Source organism: Engraulis encrasicolus, chromosome 5, assembly GCF_034702125.1.
Source record: "Engraulis encrasicolus isolate BLACKSEA-1 chromosome 5, IST_EnEncr_1.0, whole genome shotgun sequence".
Classification (NCBI taxonomy): domain Eukaryota; kingdom Metazoa; phylum Chordata; class Actinopteri; order Clupeiformes; family Engraulidae; genus Engraulis; species Engraulis encrasicolus.
Genome location: NC_085861.1, coordinates 24,130,200 through 24,156,730, shown reverse-complemented (window position 1 = coordinate 24,156,730; position 26,531 = coordinate 24,130,200). Strand labels below are relative to the sequence as shown.

At 44.2% G+C, this 26,531-nt stretch overlaps 1 protein-coding gene across 1 annotated transcript; it reads right to left on the bottom strand.

Annotated features, from left to right (window-relative positions):
* Positions 1-1,866: 1,866 nt before the first annotated feature.
* On the bottom strand, positions 1,867-25,814 carry im:7147486 (uncharacterized). The gene is made up of 2 exons (XM_063198977.1): positions 25,599-25,814; positions 1,867-6,692 (listed from the first exon to the last, which is right to left on the bottom strand). The coding sequence occupies exon 2, from the start codon at positions 6,668-6,670 to the stop codon at positions 2,543-2,545; it is 4,128 nt and encodes a 1,375-aa protein (XP_063055047.1). The 5' UTR covers positions 6,671-6,692; positions 25,599-25,814; the 3' UTR covers positions 1,867-2,542.
* Positions 25,815-26,531: the final 717 nt, after the last annotated feature.

Sequence of the window (26,531 nt, the reverse complement as noted above, 5' to 3'; positions counted from 1 at the left end):
TGTACAAAATATGTCATATTTCATGTAAAACTGCTTAACATTAAAATTATATCGAGGTTCTCCACCCCTACCTTAAAGGGTCACCCTGGTCTGATCCCACAGTAGACACCTGTCTCTACACTCAGAACACACGATTATCTACAAAAGGGAAAATTAATCTATTACGACTTGTGCAACTCTGTTGAAATTGACTATGACCTCTGTGGCCATTGCTCTCTATTCTAATTACTATTTATTACTATTATAACATGCCTTGAGATGCCAGGAAATGTTGAAAGAAAGTTTAGGCCTATACTGCAGTTAGAGCTGTTATGCTGGGAAAAATAGCTCATAAACTATGCTAAATATACCACCTGCGCGGTGGTGGCTTAGGTGGTAGAGGAGCCTGTTTGGCTACCAGAAGGTCGTAGGTGCGAGCCCTGCTCTGCTTGACCCCATCGGTGTCCTTGAGCAAGATATTTAACCCCAGAATTGCTCCTGGTGGCAGGGTGGTACCCTGTGTGCCAGCCACGGCCACTGGTGTGTGTGAATGTGTTTCAATGGATGAATGTGAGGCATACAATGTGAAGCGCTTTGAGTGCTCGAAGGTGTGATAAGGCGCTTCATAAAGTCCATTTACCAATAACTGTCCTGACTGACAGACAACGGGCAGTTTTAAAAACAACTAGAAATGTGCTGAGAGCACATACACCTCTACTCTGCCCTCTGGTGGACAGAAACACACAAAAAAACACAAATCAGACCATCACATAACCTTCTTGGCGGAGGTGAAAATGCTGCTGTCTGACACGTGGTTCAGGTAGAACTAGGCCTGGGGTATTCTAGAAAGCAGGGAAGCATCTGAACTCTAACCAAGTGGAAACTAGAAATTAAAGAGAACGGTGGCTTTGATATGAATAAGACAGGGGTTCCCAACCTTTTCCAACTTGGGGCCCACTCGAAATTGTCACAAATGTTCGGGGCCCACCGCTGACCCGATTACGAATAAAACTCACATAAATCAGAAGCATCACACACCAAAATGTGATTATAATTTTTAGAATATTATTCCAAGGCCCACTTGGTATACCTTCAGGGCCCACCAGTGGGCCCCGGCCCATAGGTTGAAAATCACTGGAATGAGATATAGCTGTAAATTCTCTTCTATTAGGAGCTTTACAACTCATCTCATCCTGGGTTAACTTGAATGGGTTAGTAACTAAATCACTTTTTATGTCCTAGCTGACTCGGGTATTTCAATTAAGTAACACTAAACCCACATTACAATATTATTTGCATTAAAATAATCTTCAGTTTATTACTAGGCTACTGTATTAAACACAAAGTATTTCAATTATCTTTCAGTAGACAATGTTAAAGTATTTAATATAGAGTTTTGAGTAAAAATGCATGGGGGCATGTGTGCATATTATTTCAGCTCTCAAAATCACAACAGCGGTTACTAAAACTACATTCATGCACACCCTCAATTAGAACAGGTCAATTTTTTTGATATACCGGTGGATATACATTCACCCGCTTCTTCATTAGGCACACCTTTCCAACTACTCACTGACACCATTTTTTTAATCAGCCATTTGCATGGTGCCAACTCAATGAATTTCAGAATCTAGATATGGTCATAGTGGCGTAGGGATATTTTATTGGCACAATTTGGGTTTGTTAGTACCAACTCAACTTCGTTGTAATAACACAACCGACCTGAATATTAATGCAGGCAGTTCTGAAGGCAAAAGGGGGTCCCACCCAGCAATGGTAAGGTGTACCTAATAAAGTGGCCATTGAGTGTAGATGGATATACAATTGTACCACCTAAATTCAGATAATACATACAAATATAACAACTATATCTGGTACAATACACAATGTAGGTCTGATGCAATTTATTTTTTTTCATATGGTACATGAAAGGTTGAATATAAAAAAAAGATCAAAAAAGGTCAACTGATATCTGGGTACAAATATAAAAAGGTTAATTTTTCATTTACACAGACCATCTCCTGAACACAACAGATATGCATGTCTTAACAGTAAATGCATTGGCACACGATAAGGCTAAAACTGCTTAAATTTACAGGCAATAACTACAGGTATGCAAATACAACTTTCTGAATAATTAAAAAACACTAGCTTAATACACAAAGCCTAAATACCATAATCACTATTTAAACCATGTCTTATTCTGCATTTGTACAAGTCTGTCACGACCTAAAAAAAAGCTGAAACCAATTATTCATTTAAATGTTAATTGCTTAGGTACAAGATTATGATTAAGGAACAATGATTTTACCAAAGCTATGCTGACTTGAGTTGAACATCATATCGTATATCATGTTGACATAGAAGGGTGATTAGTCTGTAACTTCGGGGTAGAACTGGCCTCATAGTTTAACTATCTTACTTTTAGTGCTCTTCAACTTTGGGCCCCTTGGAAACATTAAGGAAGTATATGAAGAAAACAGGCAAATTGCAGAAACACCTGCTAAAAGATCAGGTAGACGTCACTGCTCTGATGCGACAGTCTTGAATATCCCTCCACCTCCTACTCTATCTTAATCACATCCAACCGCCCCCCTGGTATACGATGAACCTTACGTCTGTGGTCTTTCAGGGACTGCAACTTGCCATAGCTTCGATGGCAGATCTGGCACTGGTACACCATGGCATGGCTGTTCTGCATTCCATCTGCTGAGTCACCCATCTGAGGCTCCAGCAACCCAGCCAGAGAGCGATGGGCAGTCCTGCGGTGCTCTTTCAGGCTGCCCAAAGAGGGGTACGTTTTCCGGCAGGTCTTACAGGTAACGCCTGGCTGTGCCTGCTTGGGCACGTTCCTCAAAGATTCCCCTGTTGGCATCTCTGGGCCTCCAAGAATGCGATGGACCCTTCGCCTATGGTTGCGCCACGCCTTCACAGTAGGATAAGCACGCTGGCAAATCTCGCAGCGGAAGATGTTGGACGCACTGTTCGGCAACGCGCCTAAAGAATCCACTCCTTGTGGCACTTGGCCGCTCTCAAGTAGCTGGTGCACTCTCTTTTTGTGGTTTTTCAGGGACTGCAGGGAATGGTAGGCCCTTGGGCAGAGCTGACAACGGAAGTAACTGACTGGGTTGTTCTGCGACACTACCCGGACCTCAGGGGAAGGTGCAGCGAGGCTTCCCCCAAGTAAAGTGTGGACTTTCCTCCGGTGGTCTTTGAGCGACTTCATGCTGTGGTAAACTCGAGGGCACATGTTACAGCGGAAAAACTTAAACGGATTGACTTGTGAATTGTCCTCCTTTTGCAGCTCACGTTCTTCCTGTGGGGCAACATGCGCTGTCTTGTTGTGGCTCTCAAGCTCCTTTTCACTTGCAAAAGTCTGTGGGCACAAGCGGCAGCTGAAGCCACCCTGCTGGCTGTGTGTGACGAGGTGCTGCTTGAGTCCCTCCACCGAGGTAAAAGAAAGGACACACACGGGACAGCGCATGGGTTTGAGAGAGGGTGTGCACGTATTGCTCTTCATGTGCAGCTCGAGGGTGTAAGTTGACAGGAAAGACATTCCACACTGAGAACACGTGTACATTTTGGGCTCAGTCCGTGCAGCAGGGCAACTCCGCCTCACGTGTTTAAGAAGATAGCGGCGTGTCTTAAAAGTTCTGAAGCACTTAGGACAGGTGTGTGGTGACTGGTTCAGAATTTGACCAGCTAACCGCTGGCTGCTCAGCTGTGTATTGAACTGGTGCTTTGGTGGGCGTGGCAAATATGGCTGCGGTTGCTGCTGGTACATCGGTTGGTACAGTTGAAAAGATTCCTCTGTTGCTGGTGGACGGGGGACTTGAGCATGTGTTCGGAGATGAGCCTCATACCTCATCCATGACTGCAGGTTTTCACCACAATGAGGACAAATGTAAGACTCCCGAGCGTGCATTTGCAAGTGCTCAAAAAGACGTCTGGGGCAGGTGAACCCTGCTCCACACTCACAAGTCACTCTTCTTGGGAGAACAGAAGGCAGTGACATGATACCCCAACTACTGTCGTCCTCAGGTGCAGGTTCAGGTCTACTGGTCTGAGTGTTGGAGCGAGGCGGCAGGACAAAAACACTCTCTTGGCTAGCTGTGACCGGTGGCTCAGTGAGCTTGTTTTGCAATATCATACCACTCAGACAGGTTGCCTTGTGAACCGCGAAGCTCTCAATGTCATTAAACGTCTTACCGCATTGTGCACAGTCAAACCCTTTTTGAGATCCAAACATTTTATGCGCCATCAAATTCTTAAGACGGGGTTGTGCTATTCTTCCAAAGCCACAAATCTTGGCGTGTTTCTTCAGGCCATAGTTGCGAGTAAACGCCTTGTGACAGTGGCCACAGGTGAAACGCTTGCCCTGGTCATCGGAAAGATCAATTGGGCCGGCATCTTGTTGCGTTTTTGACACTGCTACGCCTTCCTTTGTGGACTGATCTAATCCATCATTGTGATCATAGTCATCTTCATCGGCTTCTAATAAAACATCAATTTCAGCTTCATCCTCCACAGGAGACATTATTCCCCTTACTTCTTCCTGTTCTTGTTTCACGCGTAGTCCATAATCAACTGCCAGTTCAGCTGCTGGATCAACTTGCTGAATTGTGTCAGTCTGCATATCAAAATCCAGGTCGTCTTCTACAGCCGCTTCACTTGTATTGGATGGTGTCGATGCTCGGGTGTCTGAAATAATTGGCTCTGAGGGGGAACAGGCCTCGTTTCCAGACACAGAGGGACCATCATCATTGCTCACTTTAGTTTGATGTTTGTCTGCAGCTGCTACTGACAGTGGAGTTGGCACCTCCTTCTTCAACCAGGTTGGGGGGTGTGTGCCGACACCAACACTGACATAGTCACTGGAGTTCCCTTCACTTCCATTGATTTCCACCTCTGGGCCAACATTCATCGCAGCATGTGAATGCTTTGAAGATGGCTTCCCCAGACACTTGTGCTTTTTGAGTGAGTATAATCGTGTGTAGCTGTTCTTACACAGAGGACATTGAAATGGATTATTCTTTGCCAATTTGGAAGATGACTTGTGAGAGCCGGCCAGTGTTTTTCCATTGCTAATGTGGCCACGAGCAGGAGAAGCTGACGCTCTCGAACAGACATGAGGAACCTCTAGGCCAGACTTGCTCACAGTAAACTGTTTGCAGCGGTGGCAGCGTTTCAGTCTGTCTTTTCTGTGCATAGCATGGTGCAGCACTAGCTTGTCCAGGTCACTGAAGAGGCGTTTGCATTGCCCACACTGGTAGTTTCCTTGAGCGTCTTTAACACTCCTGCCAAACTTCTGCCGGGTCTCTAAAAGCACCACCGGACAATATCGCTTTGTCATGAGTCCAACGGGTTTCTTGGGTGGAGTCCTGCCGTGAAAAAGGAAGCCGAGTGGGAAGGTTGTGTCATAGGACTTTCTTGCTGCGGGCCTTAAAAGTCTTTTGGGGGAGGTTGGCTCATCTGACTCAGCAGGTTCATCTTCACAAGCACTGTCTTGTTTGAGCTTGAGGTCATGTGGTTGCTTGACATTCATGTATGCATTTGCCAATATTTTCATTAGCATTTTCTTACGGTCTGGTTTATCTTGAATGCTCTTACTGGTCTGCTTGACCTCAGCATCCTCACTGGGATTGTCAGAATTCTTTGAGATGTCTGGAGATTCCTCAGTTATAGAACCTGATAAGGAATTCTGCATATTTGTATCACTCAATGGCAGATCAAGCTCTGCAGAGTCTGATGTTGGCTGTTGCGCTTCAGATGCCATGGAATTCGATTTGGAAATGTCGCTTTGTAAGTCAATGTCTTCACTAGCATTGATTTTAGACACTGAATCGGTGCAGTTGGGTGTTGCCTGCACAGAGTTGGACTGAAAACTAACAGGTGGTTTGCACTTGTTGCTATGCAGCTCAAGACTGTAAATTGACAGGAAAGAGATTCCACAGTGTGGGCACATGTGCATCTTGGGTGCGGACGGCGTGCCGTGGCAACTCATGTGATTAAGTAGTTTGCTGTGTGAATCAAAAGTCATGAAGCATTTTGCACAGGTAACCTGTGGTTGAGTCTTAACCTGACTCGCTGACAAGCTGCTGGACTGTGCAGTGGACTGGTCCTGTGGATGGATGTGCACATGTGACTGCTGTGGCGGATTGTCGGAGCCGTCCTGATGAGGCTCTTCCATTGTTACAGGGTCAGAGGTCATGTCGGCAGCAGCACTGGACGAAGAAGAATGTGAGGGGACGGGGTGACTGGTTGAAGGCTTAGGTGACAATGGAGCGTTAAAGTCCGTTGGACTGGCACCTGGTTGCTCTGTCTTGGGATGGCTTTTGTCTGATTCTTGATTGTGGGGAGAGAGTTTGCTCTCCACAGACGCACTGATGTCCTTACCGTCCTCTCCACCACTACCACCGTCTCCACCCGTGGAAGAATCAGGTGCAGTGGATGGCAGAGAGGCCGCACAAACATGCTGGTTCAAGAGATCTCGGTTTGCAAATACTGTTCCACACCTGGAGCATGTCGGTGGGGAGGGTGGCACTGGACTGGAAAAGTCAGTGGCATGGCTTGCTTGATGCACCAGTAAGGATGCCAGACCGTGAAAGGTTGCTGAGCAGGCGACACACCGGTATGTTTTCACTGGTGGAGGATCAGGCGAAGAGGCGGTGTTCTTTTCAAGGTCGAACATTTTTTCAGACGTGTAGGAGCATCTGCAATGAAAAAGAGAAAAGTAAAAAAAACACTGTTACTGCCATATGAAAACAGACACCATACACACATTCTCTTCCATTTCCACCAGGATAAATGAGTGAGATAAAAGTAATGTGGCAATCATTCGACAACATTTCACAATGCATCATAAGGGCAGTCATGGGTAAGCGGTTAGGGCGTCAGACTTGTAGCCCAAAGGTTGCTGGTTCGACTCCCGACCCGCCAGGTTGGTGGGGGAGTAATTAACCAGTGCTCTATCCCACTTGTTTGCTGTGGAGTGCTGTGTCACAATGACAATGAGAGTTGGAGTTTCCCAATGGGGGCTTTCACATTCAAAAGGATGTCAAAGTTGCCCCTTCCACAGCGGCCTGTCCTGTTTTGATGTTTTCAAAACAGTCTTGTCTCAAGGCTTCTTACGGGGAATGAATGAAAACAAACTTAGCTTAGTAGACTACATTTTTGAAATATACAGTATGTAACATTTAGCGACTGCATTCAGGTCTTCATATGCAGTATCAACCTATGGTGAACATGTTAAACGGCAACAGAATGGACATTTTCAAGCATTATTCAACCCAGCACCAGAACTTCCACATTGACCAGCAGTGTTGGGGGTAACGCGTTACAAGGAATGCATTGGAGTACTCAAATTCATTTTTTGCAGTAACGAGTAACAAAGCGTTAGTTTTGCAAATTCAGTAATCAGTAACTTGTCACTGTACAAAATAAGGACTCGTTACTTTGTTACTTTAAGAATTTCCCTCGATAAGGAAGTCCCTGCTTTTATGCATTTAGCCAGATGCGGCTGCTTGTGGATGGACACGGGGTGGTAACCGATGCGTCTGTGCCCTGCTTGTGTGTGTGTGTGTGTGTGTGTGTGTGTGTGTGTGTGTGTGTGTGTGTGTGTGTGTGTGCGTGTGCGCGCAAGTGTGTTTGCACCCCGACTGGGAAAGAAAGGGAAAAAGGCGCGTTTTCTTCCGAGGGGAATCGATGCTTTCCGCGGACCGTCAGACAGCCCAACAACAGCACCTTGATATCAGAGCACCATCGCCTGCAATATCTGATTTGCTATGGGAAGAACTCGGAAGGATGGAGGATGATGAGAGGCAGAGAGAGAGAGGGGTGACACGCGGAGCCGGGTTAGGGAGGGACGACAGCTCAGGCATCAAGACTAAGAGCGGGTGATGTTTTAAAAAGCGGTCCGAATATCCAACGGAAGGGGTCAGGAATATATCTAATTAACGTATATAAGATCAAGCCCACACAGAGCATAAAACACACGCTATGGAAATAAAACATGCTGGTAAAGCAGTTGCTCCTGAGTTAGGCTATTTGAGGTGGAGGGAGATGCAGACAAGCACAGCATTGCCCACAGCGTTTTGCTGAACACGGGACATAATAATAAAAAAAATACCGTCGAGTTTAAATTCATGTGGCGGTCTTGCTCGTGCTTGTGTCATCAAATGCCCAAAGTAAAATAAAACGTGCAATATGCGGACTGTATTTCCTATCATTATCCTACAGTAAGATTGATTCATAGTCAGCAATTTGGGTGTATCTAAAGGAGGCTGCTGTAGGCGGCTGCTGCAGGCGGAGACGCATTCCAAACGAGTTTTAATTGTTAGTAATGCATGAGTACTCTAATGCATTACTTTTATTAATGGGTAACGTAGTAACGTAACGGATTACTTTTAATTGATACTAACGCAGTAACGTAACTAACTACTTTCAAAAGTAACGATACCCAAAACTGTTGACCAGTCACTTGTAACTTGTTAAAGCAATTTATTACTTCCAACATTTGTGATGAAATAGAGTGGTTAAGATTGAAATTTGGACAAATGTATGCTGAGTACATATCCAAGAATTTTAAAAGGCACCATGTGGAGCTTTTTTTGTGTCAGTGTATATTGAACATCACCGATTACTCTGAGTTTCATGTTATTCAACTTCCAGAAATCGCATTAGACGTCCATGAGAAAAAATACCATCCTTCATACGCAGTACACAAAGCACTAGACATACACTCATTACTTCATTAGGAACACCTCTGTAGTGCTAGCCTCGCGAGCCATCCTACGTACTTCCGCCAAAGGATTGGCTCCACTACTGTAGTCTGGCCGTGCTTCTCTGTGGAGTGCCTGGAGCAGTAGAATTTTGATCGCAACGCCCCCCCCAGAAAACAGCCAATAATCGAATACGCCCCCCACGTGGGGACGAAAGGGGGAGGACGCTCGTGACAATGACGTACACATCTGCGCCAGAGCCATTGGTCTGTGCTATGTTGTTGTTGAGTAACTGCCAGCGATTGGGTGAGAGGTGTCCAATAATTTCAAACCATAACTGAGTGCAAACTTCCTGCTTCCTACAATCGCTTCAGAGCAAACAAATGCCAGACCATAAATACGAAATGAAATGGTAGTATTATGGGATGGTCAGGACCAGGCTACTCTAGTGCAGGGTTGGACCCCATTTTTCCCTTCAGAACTGCCTGATCTACCTGCAACAATACTTGGGTAGGCTATGGTATTCCAACAAAGATAAATTGGTCCAAATGGTGCCACGAAAATATCTTAATGCTATTATATCCCCAGCCTGAAACGTTGATGTAAGGCAGGGTTGACCCATGTTTTCATGTTGTCGACGCCGAATTCTGACCATTCCACCTGAGTGTTGCAGTTGATATCAAGACTCATCAGACCAGGCAACATTTTTCTGATCCTCTAGTGTCATTTATGGTGAGCCTGTCCAAATTGTTGCCTCATTTTTCTGTTCTTAGTTGACAGGAGTGGCACCAAATGTGATTTTCTGCTGCTATAGCCCATTTGCCTCAAGATTTGATGTCCTGTGTAATCAGGGATTCTCTTACGCATACCTCGGTTGTAATGAGTGGTTACTGGACTTAATGTTGCCTTTGTATCAGCTCAAATCAGTAATTTTCCTCTGACCTCTACCATCAACAAGGCATTTTTGCCCACAGAATCGCTGCTCACTGCATTTTTTTTGTTTTTCGTACCATTCTTTGTAAACCATAGAGATGGTTGTGTGTGAATATCCCAATAGATCAGTATTTTCTGAAATACTCAAATCAAGCCCTTTCAGCTGGAGCCATGCCATGTTCAAAGTCATTTAACTAACCTTTCTTCCCCATTATGATGCTCGGTTTGAACTGCATCAGATCATCTCAACCATGTTGTATGAAAAAATGCATTGAGTTGCCACCATGTGATTGGCTGATCAGAAATTTGTCTCAATGAGCAGTTGTAACAGGTGTTCTTAATGTAGTGGCCGGTGAGTGTAGAATACATAGACTTTGCTTTGTGAAATGTCAGTGATTCATAGGAAATATCTGTTAATGCACGATATTATCGAAAGTATTTGTATAACTTATCTCTTAAGTTGTGATAGGCCACCGCTCATCTGTTTAGAAGCTGCAGGATTCAGTAGAAATTTCTGTATAAAAAGAAGGCAATCCGCACACTTCAGGTCTATTTTTGTGCAAAGAAGCTTTACTTGACTTGCAAGCTTTCGGTCCTTAGACCTTCATCAGGCAGAGTCTGATTATCTCTGAAATGACTCAAGCACCAAACACCAAAATTGCAGGTGCTGTTCACCACATTGCAGGCTAGGTTTGGACAAGACATTTGCCGTTTTAAAATAGCTTTCTTTGATATTCAAATTTTTAACATTTTAATATCTCACAATTCATACTCAGGTAAATGTTGTGTTTCATGTTGTTTGTGTATTTTGTAGAGCCTGAAAAGAACTTTCAAACAACATCAAAAACCATCTCTTTGTGACTTGAATTGACTGACAAAATGAAGGATGAGTGAATGAGTGAGTGTCCTACCCTCTTAATTAAAGGGGCCCTATTATGCTATTTAGAATAACTTTCATTGTTAATATGTTGCTTTACTGTGGTTAGTGGAGTTAATTTCCAATGACCACGTGTTTTCATGTCCATTATTTTTATCATTGTGTAAATGTACCCTACGCCGCCTGTTTGAAACGCGTGGAAATGCAGAATTTTAGACAGTCAACATTCTGAAATCTCGGCGCAGCATGGAGCGTTTCATCAAGCATTCTATTACTAATATTATGTCAGCAGCACAGCTGCTTTTGACCTGGAATCCAACTCTGTAGCCTATGTCTCAAGTTGAAAACCAAATAGTCCACCCAATGTTCACAATTAATCTGAAAAGGACGCATCATAAGTCCCACGTTATGTTATTAACCATTACTTTTGAGCACCTTGCTTTGTTATTTGCTGAAGCCCATCCCTATCCAATGCGAGTCTTCCGTGCATGGTTCAGTTTGATTTCAAAATCGCTTGGGATAATTAGGCTACCATACAGCTGAGAAAGGTTTGAAAAGTGCAGGGTACAGGCTATAACGTCCGATTTGAGGTTTCATGAAATAATACGCATTGCATATGATGCGTAATAACGCGACATTGCGGCCATATAAAAAAAACCTAAGCCATCTGCGCTGTCTTGTTTATTTCTGATATCCTGCGCCGAAGTCATCTTTATCTTAAACATTATTAACGCAATGCACTAAACACATACACACACGTACACACACACACACACACACACACACACACACACACACACACACACACTGCTGCTGGTGTACTTGACAGACCTTTTTTTAATATTTATTTTTCTTCAAAATGCTACTATTACCATGTCAGAACGCTATAAAGGACTTTTTTTAGGAAAAGCACAACAAATACCTCTTAATGTATGTCCTCTACAAGTCTTCTGTTGTCCAGTCTTGCACTTTAAATGTCTGTATGAGCACTGTCTATGTCCATACTGTCTTAAGTCCATGTATAAGTACTGTCTATGTCTATACTGTCTATGTCCTTACCTAGATTAGTCTATGTCTGTATGGGAAAGCAAGAAATGTAATTTCAAATTCTTTGTATGACCAGTGCATGTAAAGAAATTGACAATAAAACCTACTTGACTTGACTTGACTTGGCTATGGGCTATCCAAGAAGCTAATCATCTGCAATTATTCAGCGAAGTTGTGGATATTTATTTTCTTCGCTCCCGCGGCAGCCCCTTGAGCTCTGACTGGCTGTCAAAGACGCAATCCGAAATTGAAAGAGTGCGCCCAGTAAGACAAGCAGCACGACTTGTCGGATTCAAACCTATCGATTCAACGTCTTTCAGTGATATCGTGACACCCTATTTGTGATATGAAGTCCGTGTTGAAATGCGTCCTGTGGTCTATTTGCAAGCCAGACTGAATACTGAGCGCAGGCGTTGTTGTTGGCTTTTAAAGATTAGTTCTTGTTTGTTCGTCGTCTGTAGGCCTAATGCACAATGGCGATAGGCTATGCTTCATAAAAATACATTTCAGACCTAGTATTTTCAGGTGCATGGTTTAATTTTAGTTACTGCATTTCTATTCAGTCCCCGGCAGAGATGACGCGCCCGGTGGAGCTCCTGGTTGCGCGAGTAGCATCCAACTGCAGTTTGCAGAAGTGGGCAGGTCTGGATGTCTGAGATCCCGCCCCTCCCATTTTGGATCTCGCCTCTCCTATTTTTCCTATTATGGTAGTCTGTACAGTCCACATCATCCCGACGTCACCCTATTTGAGAATTTGCGCCAAATATCTTCTCCGGCGAATGCATAGTACACTGTATTCTATGCACACAGCTTGTATCGTGTGTCGTCGTTTGGAGTGCTAAATAAATGTATTTACTAAACACTGGACATATAATCATTCATCAATCATAATAGGATATTCGACGGCGGTAGGCCCAAGTGTAGCACACCAACCCTTATGTAGACCTCCTCGACACCAACATATATTGATGACTCAGCTGCTTTGGACAATAATAATGCATGTAATTGTGGTGTGAAGTGGTTTGTATCATGTCTCGTCGTTTGGAGTGTTAAGTAAATATATTTAGGCCTAATAAACACTGGACATAGAATGATTCGTCAATCATAATAGCGCACCATAGCCTATTTGAGAAATGGACCCAAATGTCTTATCTGGCGAATGCAGTAGGCTTATTCTATGCACACAGCTTGTATCGTGTCTCGTCGTTAGAAGTGTTAAGTAAATATATTTAGACCTACTAAACACTGGACATAGAATCATTCATCAATAGCGAATGCGTTACCCTGTATTCAGGGTTGGGGAGTAACGGATTACATGTAACGGCGTTACGGTAAAAGAATACAAAATCAATGTAATTGTAATCCGTTACATTACAAGCAAAAAATATGTATTCAGATTACAGTTACATTCAGTGGGAATGGGGATTACTTAACAGGATTACAATTCTTGCGAAATTGCATCTTTGGTCCCTTTTATTTATTTAATTATTATATTAACTGATTTATTTATTCATTTATTGTTATGCCGCGGCTTGTATGTTGTGATTTTTGGTTTTTCGCCGGAATCATCACCTGTTACGTAATGACGACAGTGACAGTAGCATTCCTGACCGACCTACGTTCTCTCAGCCTTGCTTCCCTTCCCTGCTGGTGGGAGTGTTCAATAGTTCGTTGTCGTTGCATCAATCACTCAGTCAAAGAAGTACAGAGCAGTCGTGAGCAATGGAGAAAAATGCATTTACCCGGTGGAAATACAATAAACATTTCATTTTCAAGGAAGACAAGGGCGCCAATATCGATGTCCAGTGCCGGTTGTGCCAACCCAAAGTCAATATCTTGTCAGCGTCGAAAGACACAACGTCTAACTTAAAGAAACACCTCCTGGTAAGACTGCTAATATTCAGCATGCATGCAACATGTGCGTCAGCACTTTCAGGTCATACATAGTCTACTCATTGTAAGTGTTTGGGGGGGAAAAGCATGATTAACTTAAGTTATTATAAGTATTTTGGGGGAAAAGTAATCCAAAAGTAATCCAAAAGTAATCCGTTACATTACTTAAATATTGAAGTAATGGGATTACATTACTGAATACATTTTTGAAAGAGTAATTTGTAACTTTACCGGATTACATTTAAAAAGTAACTTCCCCAACCCTGCCTGTATTCTAGGGAGATTGTATCGTGTCTCGTCGTTTGGAGTGTTAAGTAAATATATTTAGGCCTACTAAACACTGGACATAGAATCGTTCATCAATAATAGTGAGTGCGTAGTTGGCTACGCTGTATTCTATGCACACAGCTTGTATCATGTCTCGTCGTTTGGAGTGCTAATTAAATATATTTAATATATTCAATATATAATATATATTATTATATATATAATATATTTAATTTTCAATTTCCACGTTCCAATTGCATGAGTGTTTATTTCCATTTACATAGAATAATTTGTCATTGACCTTACTTTCTCTTTCATAGTAAAGGAGAAGGGATTGATCCAATATGAAACGGTCTCTGCAACTACTTTAGGTTCCATTGATTTAATGATAATGGCACTGTTAGACGGTTAAAAACAAAAGGTTAATGCTAAATGTGTCAGGGTGTCAGTTTGGAAGCGGGGCAAATGCACGAAGGATACCAAAGGCTACAGCCTGCTCAGAGTCCAGTCCCCAATCCTAAAGAGATTGTGGCGACAGCATCCAGGCTTTGGGACTTTGAAGAATGTGCTCATGATGGGTAGGCCTATGTTTAATTTCGAGCGGATCACACATGGAATAATTCGCCACTGCACAGGCGTTTTACTGCCATATTACCCATCTTTCGATTTTTAGAAACTGGCACCAAATATCTGGTCTTCAAACTAAGATACTAAGAAGAGACACTTTATAATAATTCAAATTAGACCCATGCCCATGCGTTAACAAATACTGTAGCTGTCCTTATATTAATTTCCCTCGGGATTAATAAATTATACTAAACAGGGTCGCGTGCTGTCCATCACGCGGTTCACTCAAAGCTCCGCGCTCGTGTTTCCTACACTCACCAAACCATTATACATTAGTGGAGTAGAGAGAGTGGATCTGCGATTTTATTTGTGAAAACTCTGCGTCTTTGCTCTGCACGGTGCAGTGACTTCCAGAGCTATTTTTCTTCCTGTGTAGAAGCTTAGCGCTGAATGACAAGGGGGAGGCACTCGATGTGCTCAGGGGGGAGGAGGGAGATGTGCTCAGGGGGGAGGAGGGAGATGTGATCCAGACCTGCCCCCCGCCCTGCACACTGCAGTTGAACATGCTTGGGTTGCGCAATGGACTGTCCTCGATTGATTGGTTACAGGAGATTTTTTTTACAATATCCGTTTCAGTTTCAGTTTCATCAGGCTTAATTGCATGCCGTCCGACGACGCGACCCTTTTAAAACGACGTCAAGCCAATATCCACGTTGCTGTTGCAGATATGATGAACAAAACTACGTTGCATTTTAATTACTGAATTGTAGCCTATGCATAGCCTATACTAACTGGCTAAGCGTTGCCAACATTGCTGAACGGCTACTGGTCATGTCGTGATATAGCTATTTGTATAAAATCGCACGCATTAATTACAGCGCACGTCTTGTAATTAATGTCATGCTTCAAGAGGCAATACAAGTGTAGGGTTTTCATATCTTAACAAAAAAGTTATTCTTGTCAACAGTTTTGCCTATGCAAAACGGCCCTGAAGCGAATAATTTCACCCACTTGGAAGTGTTTTGGATTCTCAGTGTGCAACTGAGTTAACGCGTGCCTGTTTTCGACCTTCCTCATTCAACTGTTTCTGACCCGTTAGCCATAGGCCTACGCACCGGTATTTTATCCATGTAAAATGCAGCTTTAATATCATGATCAAACGAAAAAATATATAGGCCTAACTTGGGCCACAGGTGAGTAGCCTACAGCCTAGACCGATGCTGTAGCCTATTTGACGGAGGCGATTTATGAATTGAAAAAACAAAAAACAAAACAAAAAACATGCGTAATGGAATAAACTTGTGGATGGCGAAATCCTACACTATCCTTGTAGGCTACAATATTCTTGTACACTGAGTGGTGTATTCACAAAAAGGATACATCTCATCACAATACTGTCAAATTCAGATAGGCTATGTGGCTGCGCATTGGGTCTACTGTCTCTGCAATTAGTAAATGGTCTGTGACATCGTCAACACTCCATCCCATAAGCAGCAATGTTAGGTACAGCATGACGTAGACCCGTACAGGAAACAAAAGCTATAGAATGTTGAAAACCCAACCACGCGTTCTCTGGCAGTTGAGAAATAGCGTTCCTGCGGCAGAGAAATTCTCCCCCAAGAGGCCAATTTGTGAAATGCAGCTTTCACCAAGCTTTTACATACAACAGATGCTGTGTAACCCAATAAATGGGTAGTGGACATGAAAAAGCATAATAGGACCCCTTTAAAACTTAAGTGTATTTCTCCAGCGCCAGAATAATGCAAAGGGGTCATTCCATGTCAATTCACATGATTCCCTAGAATCTCCCCAGATGACCCTCTCCGATTTACCCGATATCTCACATACAGGTACCTTTTGATGTCAATTGAAAGAATACCAAGTATTAGCACCCTACGTCCAACGGTTGCGGAGATGAAGCCCTGACGTGGGGAAGGTGTGTGAATCGACATGGAATGACCCAAAGTGCAGTTTTGGGGTTCTACCTTGCCACTTATGACACATTCAAATCCTTGTTGGTCAGGCACCAAAGGGTCTGATTTCATGTGAAATGGCTCTTAATTAGTTGTGAATCTGCTGAGATAACAAGGCCCTTCTATTTACAAAAGGTGTAATGCACACAATTTTCTCAAACTTAACCATAACAATACTGAAGTCATAAATATTGCCAATCCAACACTGCTGAAAAAGATACATCTTGCACAATTTCCCATTCCTACTTCACCAACACCTCCTCTGAAGTGGAAAACCTGTGTTTCATCATAAACTCTTTCTCTTTTGACAAACACATTAGTCACCAAAACAACCCTTTTTTCATCTCAAAACTATCTACAAACTCCGCCCCTAAGTCAGCCTACACACTGGAGGGATCCTCATTCATGCTTTTATCACTGAAAGACTTGATTGCTGCAATACACTGCTCATCAATCTCCCAGCCAAATCAATAAAATAAGTCCAGAACTCTGTAGAGGAGGAGGATAACAAATGGTCAAAATGAAATGAAACGATGCAATGATTTCAAAATTACCCTGCACACGAAATCGTGTCGCGCCAAGGATTTTGAGCATGCGAAGGAGGGCGTGACAGCGCACGCTATAAGCGATCATGAGCTATGCACGGACTAACGCCTAATAACGCGGAGTATGCAGCCCCCTTAAAAGCGAAGGCAGCCCATGCGACCACTGTTAACCCCCACTTTGCCTGCTGTTTAGCCTACCTATTATCTACTGTCCCCTTGACTTTACGCAAAATTGCCACCTAACCAGCAACGTCATTTGCTTGGTCATTCGTGGGATTACTGTGGTAATTCATCGAGTGCTACCCCGTAAAGCGGCTGACAAGCTGGGGGTTCAGTGGCCCTCGGCTCCTCTTAGAGGTGGGCTATATGGCAAAAATTTTACATCACTTTTTTTTTAACAAAAAAATCTCGATTTCGATTTTTTTTTCACGATTTTCCATTTAAAAAAAAACAAACAAAAAAAAAAAACAGGCAATCTTGGGCTACAACCATTTCTGGACAGATTTGAATTAATATTTGCAATTTTGCATGCAAACATTAAGTAAACAAACTAAATTGGAAGGTTTTTTTCCCTCACTGAAGTATTATTTCATGTGTGCATGCTTGCTGTCACCTATTTTAAGTGACGTTGGTTTGGGATTTCGTGGAGGACTTTTAAATGCTGCTGTTGAAAGTAGACAGTAGCCTAGGCGACAGGTGGACGAACAGGTGCTCTTTGTTTTCTGTCTTTCTGTTCTTTCAGAACAGCGGTTTGTGGGTATTTGGCGTTTTCACATGGATATTTTCTACTTGGACATTACAGACATCCCAAGTTCCAAAAACTAATGTCAGGGACACATTTGCTGAACCGAAAAGCGTGCTCTCTGTCAAACGGTCGCCCTGAACAAAGCACTAACTTTGAAAAGACGCGTGTAACACTCAGGTTGGAAACACAGCCTTCACTCTCCCCTCGCTCGTGTGCCTGTGAAATCTATTCGAAATAGCCTATTCCACACTCAATGCGCGAGTTGCCATCTTGCTTGCATATTCTCACAGCATTGTCAAAACAATCATGGGATTGCCGTTATTCAGGCTGTTGTTTTCTTCTGTGGCTGTTGTTTCTTTTGAGCTGCGACGCTGCGTGTGCTAACATGGAACATAGGGTGCACGCTATCGGCAAACGTCTCGTGCCGTCCTATTTTTGTGCTCTGCTTAATACTAAGAGTTTGTTGAGTGTGTCGCGCTGTTATCCTCCTTTTCTGAAGACGTCGTCGTGTTGTGTTTGTGGTATTTACACAGTGTAGAAGCCACCCGTGGAAAAAAATAGCGTAGTGTATTTTCCCCTGGCGTTAAGCCAGAGGTGAATTAGTCTACAAAGTTATTGGGCTCATTGGTCACGCGGTCTTAACAATTTCTCCACTTTGGCAAATTGTCTGCGGTCCTTTACTCTTTCTCGTTCTTCATGATTTTATATCGTCAGATCGCCCACCCCTAGCTCCTCTCCAAAAGAAGCGCTCATTCTTGGATGGGTTTTATCTCCCCCACAGGGCTTGACACTGGCACTAGCCAACCGGCCAAATGCTGGTAAAATTTGGCTGTGGCTAGTAGTACTTTCGGTAGCACTAGCCAATTGGGCTAACAGTTTATTCCTTGGTAACATACGCATCATAGCCTTCATGCTGCTGTTTGCCCATTGTGTATCACTTGTTTGTATTTAAGTTCAAGTAAAAGCTCAGTAACTCAGTTTCTATTTGCTTGATATACTTCCATCTTGCTTCAGCGCCTCATCTTCTGAGGTTAGACGTACACATATCATGCTAAAAAAAAGAAAAAAAAAGATAGAAAATCAGTGGCTAGTGGAATACCTGAATGGCTAGTGACTCGGGAAAACCACTAGCCACAGTGGCCAGTGGCTGAAAAAGTTAATGCCAAGCCCTGCTCCCCCATGCAGTGCCCCCGGTCCAGGATGTGCTCCAGTAAAGCATCTACCATCCTGATGGCCTGGTGACCTGACCTCGTTGGAGGCAGAGATGGATTCCGCTCTGGTGGAAGGCAGACCCATTGATGAATTATGGGCTGATATTAGGACAGCCTCTGACCTCATTTTACGGATGTCACGCTGTACAGCACAAGCCATTGGCAGGGCCATGTCTTTGGCCGTGGTTGGACTGAGGCACACCTGGCTCAACCTTTCGTTGAAGAATGACAAGGATAAGGCGGCGGTTATGGACCACCCCATATCCGACTCTGGCCTCTTTGGCTCCGCTGCAATAGAGGCTATTTAACAACAATTTGAGGTGCTGCAGAAACATCAGCCAGGTTTCAAGGCTATGGTCCCTTCTCGTCAAGCGCCATATGCCCGACCTGCTCCAAATTACAAACGCAGAGCTCCTTAGTTAGCGGAAGCGTCTCCAGAGTGGTTTGAACCCTCCACGAGCACTGACACCAAAGACTCCCCTCGGGACACCCAAGCGAGCAGCCCTGTGGAGGAAAGACGCACCAAGGCGTTGTTTAAGAAGTCTCCTCCCCATAGCAGGCAGAGAGACCGCCAAAAGTCCCCTGACTGTGGAAAGGGAGACCGGAAGGGCAGGTAGCCTACCACGGGTAGGCATGCCCTAGGACAGGGGTCAGGAACCTTTTTGGTGGAGAGAGCCATAAAAGCCAAATTTTAAATAAAAAAAAATCGTGAGAGCCATACCACTTTAAAAAACACTGAATACAGCTTAAAACATGTATTTCAATCAAGCCCAACAATTGTACAGTACTGTCAAGTTATTATTACTTTTATTGATAACTGGCAACTTCATTATGAGGGTCTGGGGGTCCTCCCCCTGAAAATTCTGCATTTCTTCTATGTAATTTCCTGCATTTTAACGACCTGTGTCCCATTTCAGCTCAATACAGAACCCTTACTTTTATTGTATAGATATGGGAAGATTCCGTATTTAAAGGGACGGTTGGCAGGATACAGTTCCCAAGAGCCAGATATAATTCCCAAAAGAGCCACATGTGGCTCTAGAGCCATAGGTTCCTGACCCCTGCCCTAGGAGGTTGGCAGCCCCCCTCTTGGCGAGCTCCATCACCGAGGTGTACCCAGACTACGTCCTAGTGCTGAGACGGCCACGCAGCCCCTCTCACAGGTTGTACCGTTAGCCCATCGCCGAGACGCCTGGGCTAGTTGCACGGACTCCCCCTGAATTTTAAATACAGAGGAGAGAGGTTACCGTCTACACAGTTTAACAGACGCCCACCTGTGCTCTGCTCAGTGATCCCTTCTGTGGCCCTGAGTGAACAGGCCAACACGCTGAGGGAGGAGATTACGACGTTACTCATGAAGAAAGCGATACGCGTCATTCCCCCTTCAGAGGCCGAGGATGGTTTCTATAGCAGATACTTCCTGGTGCCTAAAAAGGATGGTGGTCTACGGCCTATACTGGACCTAAGATGGGAGCAAGGCGTGAGTAGAGGTGCTCCGATTGCTCGGCAGCCGATCATGCTCGGCCGATAATGGCCAAAAATAGCCTGATCGGTGATCGGAAAAACATGCCGATCAAAAAACCGATCCAGAGATATTAAATTCCTCACGCAACCATTTCGCCTTTACACCTGGCGCTGCCTGCATGTAGCCTAGGTGCTGGCTCTGCACAGCTGCTTCACCAAAAATTAGGCATCTTTACTTGTCTTTAACTTTTTGGAATTCCCTCCTTCATTTTCACCATTTATAATCATATCTGCATCAACAATGATCTGATTTTCCGATCCATGCGCAGTTTACATGACGCTTGTAATTTGTGAATGACGTGTCAGTCTCGCCATGTTCACTATTTTGAGTTACAGCCTGTCAGCACGCAACAACTAAACGTTTCCAAAACAATCATCAACTGTATTGTTTTTAAAGTTGTAGCCTAATGGACAGCCAGGTCATTAGTTTTGTAGTCGCTGCAACACCAAACAGCAACTAGGGAGAATGGACGGTGAAACTCAATGAGTCCGTGCAGGGAATTCTACATTCTATGACAGTGTTACAGAGAAAGAGCTTTCCTCGCAGACACGCTGTGTTGTGCGTGTTCCCTGTTCTTTCAAGTGAAGTTTTTTTTTCTTGTTTTGTGTATGTAGAATCTCAAGTGTTTCAGTCACAATGTAATTTGCGATAGACTACTTCTCGCCCGTTAGCCATTTTACGTTATAACCTGTGTAGTTGCCTCGGTCAGCACGCGACAAGTTCACGTTGTCCGCACAAGCATGCCAACGTTATTGTTTTCAAAGTTGTAATTGACAGTCAGTCGATTAGTTTGATAGTCGCTGAAACGCCAAACGGCGACAGAAGTGAGAGGGAGAGAGCAGAACGGTCGCGGAGCACTGCAGCTGTGGACAGTGAGTGACAGAGAGGGGAGGGGCTCTCCTCACGAGGCTGCTCATTTAAAGCGACAGGGTTTTTTCTCGTATGCAGAAGACGAGAGACTGAGATCCAGGTGTCTGAGCTTCAATTCAATCTCAAATAGTTTAGTAATTATATGCAATAACTTATAAATTGATGTAATGTTTCAGTTTCAATTCAATCTTAAATAGTTTAGTAATTATATGCAATAACTTATAAATTGATTAATACTGTAGACTTACTTGTAGGCTATATTACCAACACTAGTCTGAAAGAGCTGAAAGATAATAATAATAATAATAGCCTAATAATAATAATAATAATAACAATAATAATAATCATAATAGTAATAGCCTAATAATAGGCCTACATTGTGAAAGCGACATGTGCAAATTAAGATTGATTGGTTTATGGGCAGAAATATTCAATAAGGATAATTAATAGGCTATTAAAAAAATAGGAAATAATTTCTGTGATCGGCAATGATCGGTGATCGGCAGATAAAGATTTTTGGTGATCGGTATCGGTGATCGGGCCAAAAAAATGGTGATCGGAGCACCTCTAGGCGTGAGGGTCCTGGCCTACCTGGATGACCTTTTGACCTGTGCCGACTCTGAGCAGCAAACCATGTCGCACACGGCTCTGTTGGTGCAACACCTGCACAGTTTGGGGTTCACCATTAACTGGCAGAAAAGCACCCTCCTCCCAGCACAGAACAGTGTTCATTTATCGCATTCACCTCGACTCCGATACAGGGCTTACTTGTCTCCAGGGAGAATCAAGGCGTTCCAAGCCTGCCTAGCACAGTTCTGTGTGTTCCGGCGGCTTCTCTTCCTTGCACTTGTTGGGCCTCATGGCTTCCAGTATCCATGTGGTGCCCCTCGGTCCTCTCTCCATGAGAGAGTAACAAAGGTGGTCAGAGCGCTACGCTTGTGCCCTGTAATGTTGCACGGTGTACCGTTATCAGAACCTTACAGTACCTGGGGGAGAGCACTGGTTGGTGGGGGGAATAATGAGGTACCCTGGCCTGAGCATGGTACTGTCCCGCTGCACTGCTCAGTTTGGGGCGCCATTGGGGGCTGCCTCTTGCACGGATGAGGCATAAAATCCAATTTCATTGTGTGCTGTGGAGTGTTGTGTCACAATGACAATAGGAGTTGGAGTTTACCAGGTGGGCTTTCACTTTCACTTTACCGGGGTACTGAGGCGTTTAAAATGGTACTAAACGTTTGAAAAGTACCGGTAGATGCAACAACAATGCCGCAAACTCACGAGACCATCAGGGGAGGAAAACAGCTGCTGCATCCACAGTGCAATGTGGCAATATTTGGCTTGCTTGACCACAAATGAGTAAGGACTTCAAATAAGCACAGATGGCATAGTTGAGAAACATCTCCAAAAGTAATCACGTGTAGATTTATTTTACAAAAATGATTTTAGCAAGCTACATCATCACAGCATTTGGGGTAAACGCTTTAACATTTGGATTTAAATAACTTAGCGGACAATTCCTGCTCTTGTTTATTCTGTTGCAAATGCCAGCACGTTTCACATTGATTCAGGGTAGCACAATTAAGTTGAAGATGAAATGTCTAGTTCATCTACTGTAAATTACAGGGGGGCAGCAGTATTTAGCAACATACCAACAACAGTTCCTGCTTCACTGACGCATTCTGTTGCAAAAGTCATGGACTAGTGTTTGTTTCCACATGGATCCACAAGGTGGCACAGTGTTGTTGGACTCTCATAACTCAACTAAGAGTCAGCCGACATTTCCCTCGCGCTGTGATGTGCGCATCGCATCGGTATTGAGAGCTGCCGCTACTCGCACACCCATAATCTTGTGTGCATTGCAAAATTTAGAGCAAAACTGTGCTCTTACCCTGCTTATTGAATATTGAACACTTCAACCTTACTGGTGCATTTGTGCAATTAATGACTGGCCAACAGGCTGGTCCACTTGAGCCATGAAACATCCCACTCTAAAATTACAGGTGTTTCCATTATTTTGTCCAACCCCTGTATATGTCCCCGGTTCTCTGAAGGAGAATGAGAGACATCTCCCTTCCGTTCTCTTCTAGTTCATAAGCCCAGAGAATTGGTTGTGGAAAGATGACCAGACGCATGCGCGACACCCGCTTTTATACCCTCTCGGAAAGCGGATATGTTGGGACCTCGCAGTCTCATACGATGAGAATATCCGCTACAGATGGCGCCACGACCAAGTCTTGAGAAAACTAGCCGAAGTACTGGAGGAGCGCAGACAGGATAGCAGAATACCATCGCCGACAGAGGACCCCACCACCTTTGTCGCGGAAGGAGGGATCAGAAGCATCAGGCAAAGAGAAACATCAAGGCCCTTCAGTCCCGGCCAGGATTGGAGCATGAAGGTCGACTTGGACAGGAAGCTTCTGTTTCCCACAGAGATTACCACCACATCTCTCCGCCCAGACATAGTGGCGTGGTCCACAAAGGCAAGAGCGGTGGCCCTCATTGAACTCACCGTGGCAAGTGAGGAAGGAATCGAGGCTGCCTTCGAGCGGAAAAAGGCCAAGTACTCTGAGCTGGCTGCTGAGTGCCGAGAGGCGGGTTGGAAGACTACCATCTACCCAGTGGAGGTTGGATGCAGAGGCTTTATGGGGTTGTCGACTCTACGCCTCCTAAAGGACGTGGGAGTTACCGGAAGGAAGCTTAATAAGGCAACAAAGGAACTGGCAGAGGAGGCGGAGAAAGGGAGCTTTTGGCTCTGGCTGCGGAGGAAGGACAGAAACTGGGGGAAGAACACCTAACCCCCAGACAGCAGCTGCAGGGAACAACAAGCCTATCTCCCAACCGGCTTGCGCATTCGGCACTTCACTCAACACTGTTTCCACCCCAGCAACCAACGCACCCGAGCACAGCTGCATTGGAAGGGGGTTACAGCCAGCAGCCAACTAACACCAAACAGCTCAACTGCCTCACAAACAACTCGTCAGTAAGCATTCAGCGCATTCGGCACCTTTCACTCAGCACTGTTGCCGCCCCAGCAACCAACGCACCCGAGCACAGCTGCCTTATTTTCCTTTTTAAAATTTTTTTTTTTAATGCTAATCAAATTTTATGAAACGTATGTATTATTGGTGTGAGCTGTACGCCAGAGGCAGATGGGCAGTGAGCCTGGCCACTCACTGTTGGCCCACTAGCTGGAGTTGGCGGTGTTGTGGTTCAGGGCCGAAACACCGCAGAGAAGGCTGGACACCACCTGACGACATCTGCTTCTGGCGTAGGGCTACAGCTACCTGCGAAGGTGGTTGAGGAAGGCACCTCCTGTGCATGCATGATGAATGTGAATGTGTATTCCCTATGTTTGTCTAGTAATTTATACAATAAATGTGTTTGTGTCACAAGTCTAATTTTCTCTCGCTGACTCATGGGCACCGGAGGAGGTGCGACAGGCAGCAATGCCCAGCAGGTATTAACAGCTACATGTACAATCCTCCCATAGAGAGATGTCTCTCTCATTCTCCTTCAGAAAACCGGGACATATACATGTCCTGATATTTCCCACCCCACCCCTGATTCAAAGTCCTTTTCGGTAGGCCTTGGCGTGTGTTTGACGAGCGCTTTAATGTAGAGTTCAAATTCGTGCTCAGCTATTATTTGTGAAGATACTTAAATTTGTGGAAATTATTAAAAGTGACAAACATTTAACATTCAACTTAAAAAAAAAAAGAGTCGTTAACCGATCCAGTTCAACGACCCCACGCTGCATCACCGCGTATGTTTCCTGCGCACCCAACTCCAGTGTGCAGTTGATTGAATGGTAAAGTTTACCATTCAGTAAAGCAGATATGCTTAATTATCTTTTTAAAAAGTGCTGTTTATTCTGACCACACTAACTTCTAGTCTGCTTCAAGACACTGAATGATCAAAGTGGTGTTTCACCTCAATCACTCAAATTAATGATTAATATCACTAGCTGGAAAACCATAACATAACCAAACAAACGATTTAAACTTGTTTATTGCTTCATTATTTGGAGGCAGAACTTGCCCGCAGATTCGTAGCATGCATTGCCTACAGGCAGCCACCTGGCCTGTGTTTTGATCATAGGCATTGCACATTACGCGGTATTTTTGTGTGTCTCGAACAACATCCATGCCAAACAGACAGCTTGCTGCAAACATACTACTATGCAGTTTCACGCCAACTGTCACGATTTAGGTTTGAATTCGAACATTCACTATCGTGTAGTATGCAACACACAGTAGGCTACACGTACTTCTCGTCGGTCTACTTCACCTTGCTAGGCTACGTTAGCGAAGACTTCTGCACAAACCGTACCAGAACGTAAACGATCAACTGCGCGTAAAAATGGTTGTCAAAGGTGAGTCAAACTCTTTGTGACATGATGACAAAAACAATACAACAGTGGTTAAATGGCATCTGCTGGCTACCTACCAGTTGGCTGGGTGGCTTGGTTGCTTTCTATCCTTTCTCCGCAAACGATTCCGCACACATTGGGAAATCCAGATGTTAGTTTGGTGTGGGCGCACGTGCATTTGCAGCGCAGAATAAGTTCATTATTTTTGCACCACTTCTCGTGTAATCGTGGGAGGACTGGACAATAATCGGGATCTGACTTCAGCGCAATGCCAATGTCTTTTCCTGTGGAGACAGCAGCTACCACGGGCGCAAGGGAATACAGTTGATGCTGACTGTAGTCCGTCTGCTCTCTGGTGGTGTGGAGTAGAACTAGTAGTATTTGTCACTGAAGACCCATGCTTGTGTGGTTTATGGATGCAAATGAATGAACGCTTTCTTCCATAGTACCATTTTAAAATAAAAGTCGTTGTCAATGCATAGTAAAAGTAACCAACAAGATACTTCATTTTACTTATACAGCCCATATACTAGCAGCATCGCCCCAAATGTTCTTCACAACACTAAATAGAAGCAAAATATAATATAATGCAGACTGTATGCCTATTCAATTAGCAGGTTACTTAAAATGCAAGTGAAAATAACAAGAGAAATCAATCAGACATAGCAACTTGGACCTCCCCAGACGGCAAAATGGGTTTGGGCTGGATTCGGGCAATGTTGGCATTGGGACCAGATCCGCAAAACGGATCTGGCCCAGTTTCTGATTTTACAATGGCCCGGCTTTGGGCCAGCGAGAACTGGCCCAGATCCGCCACTAATACCAAACAAATGGATCGGATCCGTCCCAGATCCGTAATACGCATCTGACCCTGATCGGTAATACAAATTTGGGGCTCATCTGGCCCGGATCCGGGATTGGTATGTGGGGCTCATCTGGCCTTTATCCATTTCCTATCTGGGCCTCATCTGGGCCTAATCCGGATTCCAGATTCATATTTAAAGATGCAT